The sequence below is a fragment of the Ciconia boyciana genome, chromosome 2, assembly GCF_034638445.1.
Source record: "Ciconia boyciana chromosome 2, ASM3463844v1, whole genome shotgun sequence".
NCBI classification, from domain to species: domain Eukaryota; kingdom Metazoa; phylum Chordata; class Aves; order Ciconiiformes; family Ciconiidae; genus Ciconia; species Ciconia boyciana.
In genome coordinates, this window is record NC_132935.1 from 18,391,451 (window position 1) to 18,404,908 (window position 13,458).

The following is a 13,458-nucleotide window of genomic DNA, read 5'->3' on the forward strand; positions in this document are numbered from 1 at the left end:
TTTTTTTGTCGTAGCTGGATATCAATCTCTCTCTAACTAGTTTCAAAGAACAGACCTTTTTTTGAAATATTGCTAGAGTAATGGAGAAGAGGCACGGTAACAAAGGAAAAGTTATTCACCTGTAAACTGACTCGATTCCTTTGAAATGTGTTGTAGTTAGAGTACTTCTAGATACTATAAATCCTGTAAGAAGCAGAATTCAGCGTAGGTCTGGACCATAATGCCCTTTCAACTCTCCCTCTGAATTAAAGATTTTCAGGGGCATGTGCTACTTAGGCTCATGTTGCTAGTAAAATACTTTAAATTTGAAATGTACTCAAAATGAAAGATATATTTGGACAATATATCTCAAAGAATCCCAGTGACCATATCAGGTTTTTCGGTACTGCAAAGTATTCTCAATTTAGTTCTGATAGACATGCTCTGATTTGTTGTTTTTAAGCTACTGAGATGTGAGGACACACAATCCACACCTTCGCAATCTTGAAACTCAAATAATGTAGACGAGTTTTTTGCTGGTGTCTCTGCCATCCTCTCAATAATTCTATTACAACATCTTGTCCTGACATTTCTTCCCTCACAATATACAGCCATTCCCAGCTGTCAGATAGAATTATAAGAATTGTTGACAACTATACAGATTAAAGAAACTTCAAGTGTACTTTTTAATTCAGTACTCAAGAATTAGGGTATAACATTTGTAAATGTAATTGAACATTTGTAAATTTAATCAGGCTTTAAACTAATAATGCTGTAACTTTACTGATACATCATCACATTTGACCAGAAAGGACGTGAATTTATACTTCTTTCTGTTTTTCCAGAATGTTATATATCTCATCCATAATCAGTATTAGCTGTGTATTTTGTTTATTGGGATTTTTCATGGAAAAAGAAATAGCCATTGAAATGTCACACTGGCAAAAGAATTATTTGCATTTCTTTCTCTCAGAATTTCTTTTTTTTTTAAGGAAAGTGAGGTTTTGATGTGACAGAAATTGATTGATAATTGTCCATAATAATGAAAAAATATAATTTGATCTGACGTTTTTACATACTTTGAAGAAGTTTAATAATATTATTCTCTTTTATTTTTCTTCTTCCATTATTATTTGTTCTTTAAATCTGAACCAAAGCTTAATGTAAAATTAATTTACACAGCCATAAAAAGGTACTGTGCAGGTATGTGATGGAACAGGACTAGATCAGCTGACAGATCTTTAAGGACACTTTCCATAAAGTGTGAGGGCTCTCAGTCCCCAGGTGTAAGAAATGAGGAAAGGAAGGCAAGAGACCAGCATGGATGACTCAAGACCTGCTGGCACATCTGCACAGGCAATGGAAGCAGGGACAGGTATCCTGGGAAGAGTACAGAGACACTGCTTGTGTAGGGATGGGGTCAGGAAGGCCAAGGCATGGATGGAGCTGAACTTGGCAAGGGAAGCAAAGAGTAGTAAGAAAGGCTTCTACAGGTATGTCAGCCAGAAAAGGAAGGTCAAAGAAAGCGTACCCCCTGATGAACAAGACTGGCAAACTGGTAAAAACAGAGAAGGCTGAGGTACTCAACAACTTTTTTGCCTCAGTCTTCACGGTCAACTTCTCTTCCCACACCTCTTGAGTGGGTGGACCGCAAGACAAGAACTGGGGGAGCAAAGTCCCTCCCAGTGTAAGAGAAGATCAGGTTCCTGACCACCTGAGGAACCTGAATATACATAAGTCTATGGAACCTGAGAAGATGTATCCCAGAGTCCTGAGGAAATTGGCCGAAGTAGTTGCTAAGCCACTCTCCATGATATTTGAAAAGTCACGGCAGTCAGGTGAAGTCCCTGGTGACTGGAAAAAAGGAAACATTGCACCCATTTTTAAAAAGGGTAGAAAGGAGGACCCTGGGAACCACCAACCTGTCAGCCTCATCTCTGTGCCTGGGAAGATCATGGAACAGATCCTCCTAGAAGCTATGCTAAGGCACATGGAGGACAGGAAGGTCATTCGAGACAGCCAACATGGCTTCACCAAGGGCAAGTCCTGCCTGACCAACCTAGTGGCCTTCTATGATGGAGTGACTACATCAGTGGACAAGGGAGGAGCTATGGATGTTGTCTATCTGGACTTCTGAAAGGTCTTTGACATGGTCTCCCACAACATCCTTCTTTCTAAATTGGAGAGATATGGATTTGATGGGTGGACTGTTCAGTGGATGAGGAATTGGTTGGATGGTCACATCCAGAGGGTAGTGTTCAACAGCTCCATGTCCAGATAGAGATCAGTGATGAGTAGTGTCCCCCAGGGGTCTGTACTGGGACCAGTACTGTTTAATATCTTCATCAAAGACATAGACAGCAGGATTGAGCACACCCTCAGCAAGTTTTCAGATGACACCAAGCTGAGTGGTGTGGTTAACACGTCTAAGGGACAGGATTCCATCCAGAGGGGCCTGGACAAGCTGGAGAAGTGGGCCTGTGTGAACCTCATGAGGTTCAACAAGGTCAAGTGCAAGATCCTTCACCCAGGTCAGGGCAACCCCTGGTATCAATACAGGCTGGGGAATAAAGGGATTGAGAGCAGCCCTGTGGAGAAGGACTTGGGGGTACTGGTGGATGAAAAGCTGGACATGAGCCAGCAACGCATGCTCACAGCCCAGAAAGCCAACCGTATCCTGGGCTGCATCAAAGGAAGCATGGCCAGCAGGTCGAGGGAGATGATTCTGCCCCTCTATTCTGCTCTGCTGAGACCCCACCTGGAGTACTGTGTCCAGCTCTGGAGCCCTCGGCACAGGAAAGACATGGACCAGGTCCAGAGGACGGCCACGAGAATGATCAGAGGGCTGGAACAACTCTCCTATGAAGAAAGGCTGAAAGAGTTGGGGTTGTTCAGCCTGGAGAAGGGAAGGCTCCAGGAAGACCTTATTGCAGCCTTTCAGTACTTAAAGGGGTCTTATAAGAAAGATGGGGACAAACTTTTTAGCAGGGCCTGTTGTGATAGGACAAAGGGTAATGGTTTTAAACTAAAAGAGGGTAGATTCAGATTACATATAGGGAAGAAATTTTTTATGATGAGGGTGGTGAACACTGTAACAGGTTGCCCAGAGAGGTGGTAGATGCCCCATCCCTGGAAACATTCAAGGTCAGATTGGATGGGGCTCTGAGCAACTTGATCTAGTAAAAGATGTCCCTGCTCATTGCAGGGGGGATTGGACTAGATGACCTTTAAAGGTCCCTTCCAATCCAAACTATTACATGATCCTATGATTCTATAACAGAGAAGCAGAAAGGAAGAAATTGATGGAAATAAACTGGAGGATGAATTAGCATTAGGAGAAAAAAAGAAATATCTATCAACTCTTCATATGAAATCCCCACCTGAGAACATGAATATCAAATTAAATTTTGTAGAACGTATAATGAAGTTAAGGGTAGCATTACAGGCTGGTATAATTGTCTAAATCAATTATTAGGAATCCAGGACTTTTAGACATAAGTGTAAACATAAAAGAGAAGTATGTATAGGAAAGCCCAAAACTGAATGCTGTAAGGTATCAGTATGAAATCAACTTTGCCTCTATGACATCTGAAAAGGGCAAAAGAATCAATCAAGAAAAATACAGATAATAAAAACACTCTGAAAAATTGTGAATGTTTTTCACAGGAAGAAATAGTTTCATTTCATTGAAGCCAGAATGACCAACATGGCTTTTTATTAACAATGTTCTAAGTTTGCCTTCTCTACAATCATACATAATTAATAGTAGATTTTATTTATAAGCAATTGATTAAACAAATAGCATGCTAACAGCGAGTGCTCAGTTTGTAAAGCTGACCATTCTGACCATTTTACTCAAAGTCCTGCAAGCCTACAACATGGTCACAGGGGTCAGTGGCACTTGGTAGGAATCAAAGTCAATCAATCACATACCACATTCCTAAGTCTTTTTTTGGGGTTGTCAGGAAGGTTCTGCACCTTGCAAGTTGGACCTCTAAGAGAACATGTGTCACTGAACACAGATCAGTATATGTATAAATGTAAAGTTCTAAGACCAAGAATAATCATTAGAGGAAGACGAATCATCACACATTACTTTGGTCATGTTGTATTGTACAACCATTGTACTGTTGTATACACCTGAAGTGCTAGGGAATTGAATACATCCTCAACCCTGATCAGGCTTCTGATCTGGCTTTTTTCGATTAAAGATATGCCACATGCCATGGACAGGTGTAAGATAAAAAGAAATCAAACATGCAAGGCTAGATTCATTCTGTGAACAGAGTGCATTTGGTTTATGAATTTTAACAGTGCGTTTCCTGAACTTGACATATTTAGCTTGCTTTTAAGTTAACTCCTTGCTCTGAATTCTTAAAAGTTTTCTCTATATTAATTCCACATGTGAGGGGGTTTCTTTTGTACATTTTTGATATGTGCTTTTAATCTTAAAATACAGACTAGTTCTTTTAAATAGAGAACTTCGTTTCCATTACATACATTGTCCATGTAGATAATGCTCTCCATAATGATGCATAAAACCTTTTATCATTTTAATTTAGTCTTATGGAGTCGGTAGCTTCCTGTTTATCTAGCCAAGGTAGCTTCATTGTTACATTATACAACTTTCCAGTAGATAGGAGGCTGCTGAAATTATTTTAGTGGCGTTATCCTGATTTTAGATCAGGTTTCTATCATTTAGCCTGTTTTTTATTCCTTAAAAAAATTACTGCTTTTGACCATTTATAGCAAGAGCCACTTATCATAATTTTCTGTATAAGAAGAAACTAAAGGACAAAATTTAGCATGATATCATGCTAAATTTTCCCATTTTCTTTCCTGAGTTTACATACTTTGTGGCATTTGAGCCAATTAGCAAAATTAGGTGTGTATCAGCTAACTGTTCGATACCCTTATGTGCAATCTGTAAGTGGAAATCACAAAAATGTCAAGATTAAGAGTACTAAAAATTAATCACAGTATGGAAATAACTAGCAATTACTGATCAAAATTTACTCAATAAACAACTGATAGGGAGTTTATCTATGACCATTTCTAAGACTGGGATCCTATAGAAATTCCCTCCAATCTCTCTGCGATTAACTTCAATGGACGATGCCTAGGAATATGTTAAAAATATGTAAACAAATATTTTATTTATGCAATACAGTATTTTAAGTAACCAAAACCATGAATATGAAATTAGTATATTAACATTAAGGTTCATAGCAAAATTTAGCAAAAATGATCTTGTTTATAAACCTAGTAGACTTCACGAGCAATGACTTGCAACCAGTGGATGAGAGAAGGTCTGTATATTCCCTACCTCAGCAGTGACTTTGGCAGATACTGTCTTCTGTATTTTTTCTCTGAAGAGTACATGCATGAGTGTGTGTTTGTGTGTGTGTATGTGTTCATGCCATAAAGATCAACTTAGTGAATTACTGTCTTTGCATATCAATATCAATATCTAAAATACCTTTTTGACATCTCTAAACATTTGATTCACAGCTTTTGGTCTGTAATAAGTTTTGCATTTCTAATCACATAATGTGCCCCCTGCCCCAAACCCTAAAAGGTCACCCTCTTCACAAAGTTTATGTATGGAGTTATGAAAATTATAACTACAAACTGTTTGATCAGTGATAATAACCTTTTTTTATCTCCAATAATTATGCATTGTAGTGATTGACTGTGGCCATCCTGGCGTTCCTCCTAACGCGGTCCTGTCTGGAGATAAATATACGTTTGGGTCTACTGTTCATTATACCTGCACAGGTAGACGATCGCTGTTAGGGCAGTCATCTCGTACATGTCAGTTAAATGGACACTGGAGTGGATCTCTTCCTCATTGCTCAGGTAATATTTTTGAATTAATGAGTGTGCCCTGAAGTTGTTTTGAATTTATTTTGATTTTATCAGAAGGCCATTTTAAAATCTGGAAAATCATGTATAAAACTGAATTACTATCTCAGTAGAAGTAAAAAAAGTAAAAGCAAAATAAGTAAAAACTATTAGCAAGCAAATAATTTGGGAGAAGTAGACTTTCTCAGTGATATTTGATATGAAGAGGAAATTACACATTCCACAGAATGTTAAAGGAACCAGTTTGTTTTGAAAATATTTTCAATGTGACTTCTGGAAAGAGTATTTATTTCCACAGGGAAACCTTGCATCATTATCTCTTCAAGATGATGGGTTAATTTTTTTTAACTTGCAAAATATCTGCTGACTTGACAACACCTCAGGTATATCGTAATTGCATAACACATCCATCTTTATATTAAGGCAAGTGGGCTCCACATAATTTCAAGATAGGGTGCTCGGTTTTTGAGGGAACACCATCTAATCCTTGTTGTAGATTAGCCCTCACTGAAGTCAAGATATATTTTCTGAACAACTTAATGCTTAGGAATGTTCTGTTTCACAACTTCAGTTTGATTCACTTTAACAGCAGTGATCAAGTGAAAAACAGAAATCCAAGTCACACACTAATTTGGGATTTGGCTAAATCCCATTTCTTATCTTAGAGTATGTAAACACAGATTGTGATAGAGGTTAATCATGTTATCAGTTTTAATTCTCAATAAATATGGGGGGAGGTTCTTTCTTGTCATCCTCATGTTTCCATTATATAGTTTAAATAAATCATTGGGGTTTTGGACCTTATTCAGACCTATGTAATTCAGAGTACTTAGATATCATCAAAGGCAGAAAATAGGAAGAAAACAAGTCACACATTTTTTCTTGGGTTACAGCTATGCCAAAACAAAAGGTGAAAAATAACTGATATGCAAATCTGACAGTACTGCTATACTAGTTTCACACTAAAAATCCAAGGTTCTTTACAGCTTTAGTAAATCATAGAACCATAGAATGGTTTGGATCAGAAGGGACCTTTAAAAATCATCTAGTCCAACCCCCCAGCCGTGGGCAGGGACATCTTCCACTAGAATCATAGAATAGTTTGGGTTGGAAGGGACCTCCAAAGATCATCTAGTCCAACCCCCCCTGCAATGAGCAGGGACATCTTCAACTAGATAAGGTTGCTCAAAGCCCCAGTTAGCCTGACCTTGAACACTTCCAGGGATGGGGCATCCACAACTTCTCTGGGCAACCTGTTCCTGTGTCTTACCATGCTCATTGTAAAAAATGTCTTCCTTATGTCCAGTCTAAACCTACCCTCTTTAAGTTTTAAACTGTTGCCCCTTGTCCTGTCTGTACAGGCCTTGATAAAAGTTCTCTCTCCATCTTTCTTATATATTTTATATATTGAAAGGCCCCAGTAAGGTCTCCCCAGAGCCTTCCCTTCTCCAGGCTGAACAGTCCCATCTCTCTCAGCCTTTTTGCATAGGAGAGGTGTTCCAGCCCTCTGATCATTTTTGTGACCTTCCTCTGGACCTGCTCTAACAGGTCCATGTCTCTCCTGTACTGGGGACCCCAGAACTAGATACAGTAATCCAGGTGGGGTCTCATATATTCCAATCTTTTTTTTTTTCCTTCCTACCTTCATCTCTTTAGTGTATTCAGGTATAAACTGATTATGTCAGCTACAGTTTTAGAATTCACATTTTTTTTACAGCCCATGGCACAGAAATGGTTAAAAATTAATAACAAATATTTAAAAAGTGCTGTGTTAAAATCTGGCATTAAATTCCAAAGGGTTGGAAGAATTTTTCAGTATCTGAACCTTCCAGTGCAAACTTTTAGGAAGTGGTTGCAGACAAGAACAATCTAAATGTTATTCTCTTGCTCTATGAGTTCCTCTTCTTTCCATAATCTGCCATTACAACCTAAAATGTGCACAAACTAGAAAATATGAACACATAATTTAATCCCTTAACATTCTATCAATAAAATCAGAGGGAAATTTGCCACAATGGGAACAAAGATCAAGTTCTTATAACCTGTGATATTTAGAGCTATGCACCAGAAATCATAGTGATAATAAATAGTGATATATTTATGTGAACTGCAAATTCAAAGTAGGTTAAAAAAAATGTTTTTACAGCTAGTATGCATACATATTTGTTTTGGGGAAAAAATCCTCTTTAGATAAAATCTAAGGCTACTTCTTGTAGTTTTCCATAGTCTTCATAAACAAACAAACAAACAAATCTAATTTGTTAATTAAAAAAAAAATCAAGGCATACAAATAGGAAGCCTGAAAATATACATGAAAATATCAAAGAAACCTTACTGAAAATAAGACTATTCTATGATCATCCTGCTATTAAATTAAATAAGTGTTCAAATATCTTGGGATAAGCATTCATAAGTGAGGTACATGCAAATCCTTTTTTTTCTGAGGATGATTTTTATACCCACAGTTAGGAAACTCTAAAGAGATCTAATGAATTTTTCTCAATACATGAATAAACATTTCTTTGACATAGATGCAAATGTTAATCACAGTGAATCAAATTGTGACAGAATACAAACTGTTATTTTCTTTAGCTGTACTGTACTAAACTATAATTCTAGCTTAGGACAACTTTGAGACTTTGCTTTCAAAGTGTATTGAGACTTTGCTTTCAAAATGTATATCTGAAATGCTTTCTCATTCTAAAATAATTTGCAGTTTACCATACAGAGTTTCCATATTTTGTATCTAAAAATATGTTACATCATTAACTTTCATTATTAGCCTTGATAACTTGATTTCTTCATTTTTAATGCATATTAAAGCCTTAGACGTTGTATTTTTTTGTTGACGATATTAATAATAAATAATATAGAATGTTCAACTGACAAAATATACAGTATGCTTGTCCTTTTCATATACAGAGAAGAATTCAAACAGAAAATGCTAGGTCAGTGAACATAAGGCAAGCAAATTTTGTCACATCATCCCTAAGACAGTTTCCTTTTTGTCACATGGCACTTTATGCTTCACATCTTAGAGCTAGAAGGATTTGTCATGTCCCATTGATATCTATTGGCATTCAGAAACACAGTTTTCAGTCATCACATGCATATCAGCTGGAGTCAGAAATTTGCAGCAACTTAGAATTCCTAATAAGTGCAGCAATAGTTGTGTACTTACTTAAGTGATCTAAATACCTTCCTTTTCATTAAGATTAAATGCCAGCTGAGAATTTGTTACACATATGGGTGAAAGATGGCTCATAACTGTCTGTGAAAATCAGTTGAATCTCTGCATGAGGTAATAAAAATATGTTCTGATATAATTGATTATATCACTATCACTTCCTGGTGTGATTAGTCATTTAGAAAAATTATTTCTGTAACCTTCAATCAAAAGAGCTGCTGGTTAACATCCCTAAGATTAAAAGAGTAATAATTCATGGTAATAATTAGGCATTAGGAAAGAACACATGATTTCATTTACAAGAGGAATATGTAATTTATACTTGGCATAGCAAAAAGCCTATTTTCATTTTTGCATCATAAAATTATTTTAGGCATAATGCCAAGTAACTTGCTGAAAACTGAGCTGTTATTGTAGAGACTTTGCAAGTATAGAATAATTAATAGGCCCTGTCCCAGATTCTTCATAGTCTAAATAAATAATACTGGAAAATGTAAGATATGGATTCCCACAATAACAAAAAAAATCTTGATCTAGGACATTTTTAAATTATTGTAAAAATATGTAGCAGACTTTTCAAACTGTAGTGGACTATTTTCAAACATCCTTTCAAAGGATGTTAAGTCACCTTGGATATGAAGTATTTTGAAAGATAAAAAATTATTTTACTTACTATAATTTGGAACTATTTACAATTTCTTTTTAAACAGGGCTGGCAGGCTGCTTTATTGATCTGTGTCACATAATGAAATAGGTAAACAGAGAAGACCCTAAACTTTTGAGTCTGTGATTTTGAACCAGACAGTCAGCTAGCTCTTATACTTAATTTGTTATTTCTGAAAGCATTAAAATACATAGGACCATGTACTTTTTCAACATACATGTTATAAAAATTCACAATGTAATAGGCATGACTACATTAGTTTGTTTGATTATTCTCAAATGAAAGTTGTCAGTTTAAACTTGGTTAACTTAAGTAATGATAAAATTGGCTCCTAAATTAGTGACAGTGGTTTGCAATTAGCCTACAGGTGCTTCAGCAAGGGGTTGGATAGGTAGCATGAGCTGCCACATTTGTTCTTTTTTGCATTTCCATGCAAAGTTCTGCCCTTTTCTGTGACTCTCCAGATGTCCCTTCAGACTGAGGCTCTATAGGTGCATCCTCTTTTCCCACAGTCCTATAGGAGTTGTGCAGATCAGCTCCTGTGAGGTGCTTAGTTATATTGTTTTTCAATGAATTTATGGGAAAAGAAGGAAGCATGGCCTATACAAAAGGAAATAAAAAGTAGTAAGAGTGACATACAAAACTGCAGGCTGGTACATGTACTACCTTCATAAGTGACAAAAATATGGTCAGCTTCTTGGACATGTCGGACTAAAACAAGTATTTGCTCATATGCCATAATTCTCAAAGCAAAGTAAGCTAGCTCTACTCTTTGTCCTTTCACTATTCAGTTCTGTACATGCTTTTTTTAGTAAATAGATTTGTCCAACCAGTCACTCCAACAGTATAGTTTACACACATACAGTGCCAACCAGGGCAAAGGAAGCTCTGTTTTTCTCTGCATCTACAAGGTCTTGACTTCCCATAGAACCCTTAGTGATTTTGTCACTTTTGGTCTTCTGGGTACTTGCAGCAGACAACTTTCTTTACTACTTCTATGCAAGAACTTCTCTTATTACTGCTATTTAAGCTTAGATAAATACCAGAAAAGTATGGCTATTCTACAGAAGGCATTCTTTACATAATTTGTACAAATCTTTTAAAATAATTGTCTCATGTGAAGCTATAATATGATGTTCTTCAGTAGTTGAATTAAAGCTTTCTACCTGATTCTTAAAATATTTCTTCTTTATTTACACTAGCGTAACTAAGTACAAAATAATGCAGGTACACTCTCAAAAATATGATGATGTTTGAATTATTTTTCGTATAGAAGACTATTTAGTTTATTTGCAAGTTGTCACTTGCAAATCACTTGAATATCTATGGGTGAAAACCTGAACACTGCAGCTCCAAGAATTCTAGAATTCAACTCTTTTGTGTTGAAACTCAGTAATATGATATACTTTCATCTCTTATTACATAGAAAACTAGCTTAAAGACCTTTAAAAAGATAAACCAGCAGATCCTAAGTACATATTAAAAGATTTAAACAACTGACCTGCTGCCCAAATACAATGTTACCTATAGCTTCCTAAAAGTTCTCACCATAAATGAGGATTTAGATGTATAACCTTAGATAATGTTATTATTATGATTATGTTGATTATTTTAACGTTGATATACAACAGATAGTAGAAAACATTAACCCTATACCTTAGAATTTGCTTAGACATTTCTAGCTAAGGGAGATTTTAGCTATCAGGCAATCTTGAAGTGAGTCTTCAACATTTCTATAAATCAGGGAAATGCTTCATGTCAGATGTACATAAAATTGTTGACTAGAGCTTTCATTCAATGGTAAAACTGTTACAACTCTAATGATATTATAAAACTAGGAAGTATTTTATGAACACTTGTTATAGGCAAACAAGAAAATTATCTTTATGATCAGGACCTTGGTTTTCCTCAGAATTCCTTATTTTAAATTAAAAATGACCAAGTTTTTGTGGCTTTCTTTTTGTTTCCCTATTCTTGTTTGATAATTCTGTTACCAAAAGTTTAGCATGGTCTAAGGGGAATCTTGAGATAATTATAATTTCTGTTCTGTACTTATATAAAATAAGTAAAAAGAAAAGATTTGAGAATCAAGTATTTTTGTAATTACAGGGACTCACACCCACTGAGATAGATATTTTTCTAAAAATATAAATATAAATTTATTTATAAATGCATAGAAACATATATTTTAATGCAGTATCATAATAATATTTCATATTTATTCTAATCTTTGCACTCTAAATTCTAGGTGATACAGCTGGTTCCTGTGGTGATCCAGGTATCCCAGGTCATGGGTCTAGAGAAGAAAACAATTTTAAAATTAAAAGCACAGTACATTTCAGCTGTGATATTGGATATATCCTCCACGGCTCAGAAGAAAGGACATGTATGGCAAATGGAAGTTGGACAGGAAGACAACCTGAGTGCAAAGGTGAATCACGGAAGATCCACTCTATTTTTAAACTGTCTTGTTAAAAGTGCTAACCAGAAAACCAATTTTACGTTGCCAGTTTTGTGTTGTGAATGGTATACAGTTGATTTTGAACTGGCCATTAAATTTTTTTGAATAAGTTGTTACATCATACCAATGGCTTGGCATCAGGTGACAAATTTGAAATCAGTTCCTGGCACCCATGAAACTGCATGTTTTCAAAGCTTTGAGAAAAAAAAGTATACTGAACTGTTTATTTATTCTCAATCTTGTGTCAGCGTCAACTATATGTGTTATCCAGTGCCAAAAACTAAACAGAAAAGGAAATAGATAAGGCCTCTAGAACTCCATTTTTGCTGAAAGATTTTTTCCCTTAAAAATCTCACCATCACCTGATCTTTAATTACAACCATTATACATCTGCGTTTCAGAGAAAAGAGCTGAGTTATAGGAAAATGTCAATGTCAGGATTCCATTAGATACACCTATGTCATAAATTATTGGCTTAAAAATTTTATTTACTAATACTGTTGACATTATTATTATTTTTCAATAGAAAATGAAATGCTGAAACAAGTTTATTTGGAAAAAATAATCCTAGAAATTTCAAACTAGATGTATTATAATAAAAGAAAGCTCTAATGGGATATTTATGGAGAATCATTTATTACCTTAATTATCTTGATTCAAAAATAGGAAATAATTCCCTATTTTATAATATTATAACAGACTCTTATTCAAAGAAAAGCTTCCTGAAAAGCACAAAATAATTTAAGAATCTGTACCTTTATTTTCCATGTTATCATTGTTGACTGCATTATCTGTATGAAATAGTAATCTCATTTTAAAAATGTACTTCACAAGCTGGTTTTGTAATATCCTTTCTGCTGAATGATTGCCATCCTGACACAACTTATATATATATATATATATATATGTGTGTGTGTGTGTGTGTTCATATGTTGTTATCTGAAGGGATATGCTTAGCTCGACTGAACTTTCTGCTGTCCTGCTTTGATCTTATCTATTACAGAAATGAATTATCCCTTTTATTTTACATTTTAAGATACTTTTGGTATTATTTTTCCGCCTAAAATCTCTTGAAATTATGAATCTGGTTCACAGATATATATATAGGTGTGTTAATGCACACACAGGTATATTGTTCTAGTTTAGGTCATATAGACTAGATGTATATATGTAGTCACATAAGAAGGACACATTCAAATTCCAAAGTTGAGCATTGAAGAACTGGCAGGCTTACACCTGTCTGTGAAATAACAGTTTGACTCTATCCTGTGCTTTGAATTAGGTAGGAAATGTACTTTGGTG

At 35.5% G+C, this 13,458-nt stretch overlaps 1 protein-coding gene across 3 annotated transcripts in view; it reads left to right on the plus strand.

Moving 5' to 3' along the window:
• CSMD3 (CUB and Sushi multiple domains 3) overlaps nt 1–13,458 on the plus strand; it is a 782,968-nt gene that overhangs the window by 721,766 nt on the left and 47,744 nt on the right. For all 3 annotated transcript variants that reach the window (XM_072852006.1, XM_072852007.1, XM_072852008.1), the window contains 2 exons: nt 5,665–5,838; nt 11,944–12,126. In XM_072852006.1, coding sequence (XP_072708107.1) covers nt 5,665–5,838; nt 11,944–12,126 — 357 coding nt within the window. The remainder of the gene's footprint in view (nt 1–5,664; nt 5,839–11,943; nt 12,127–13,458) is intronic.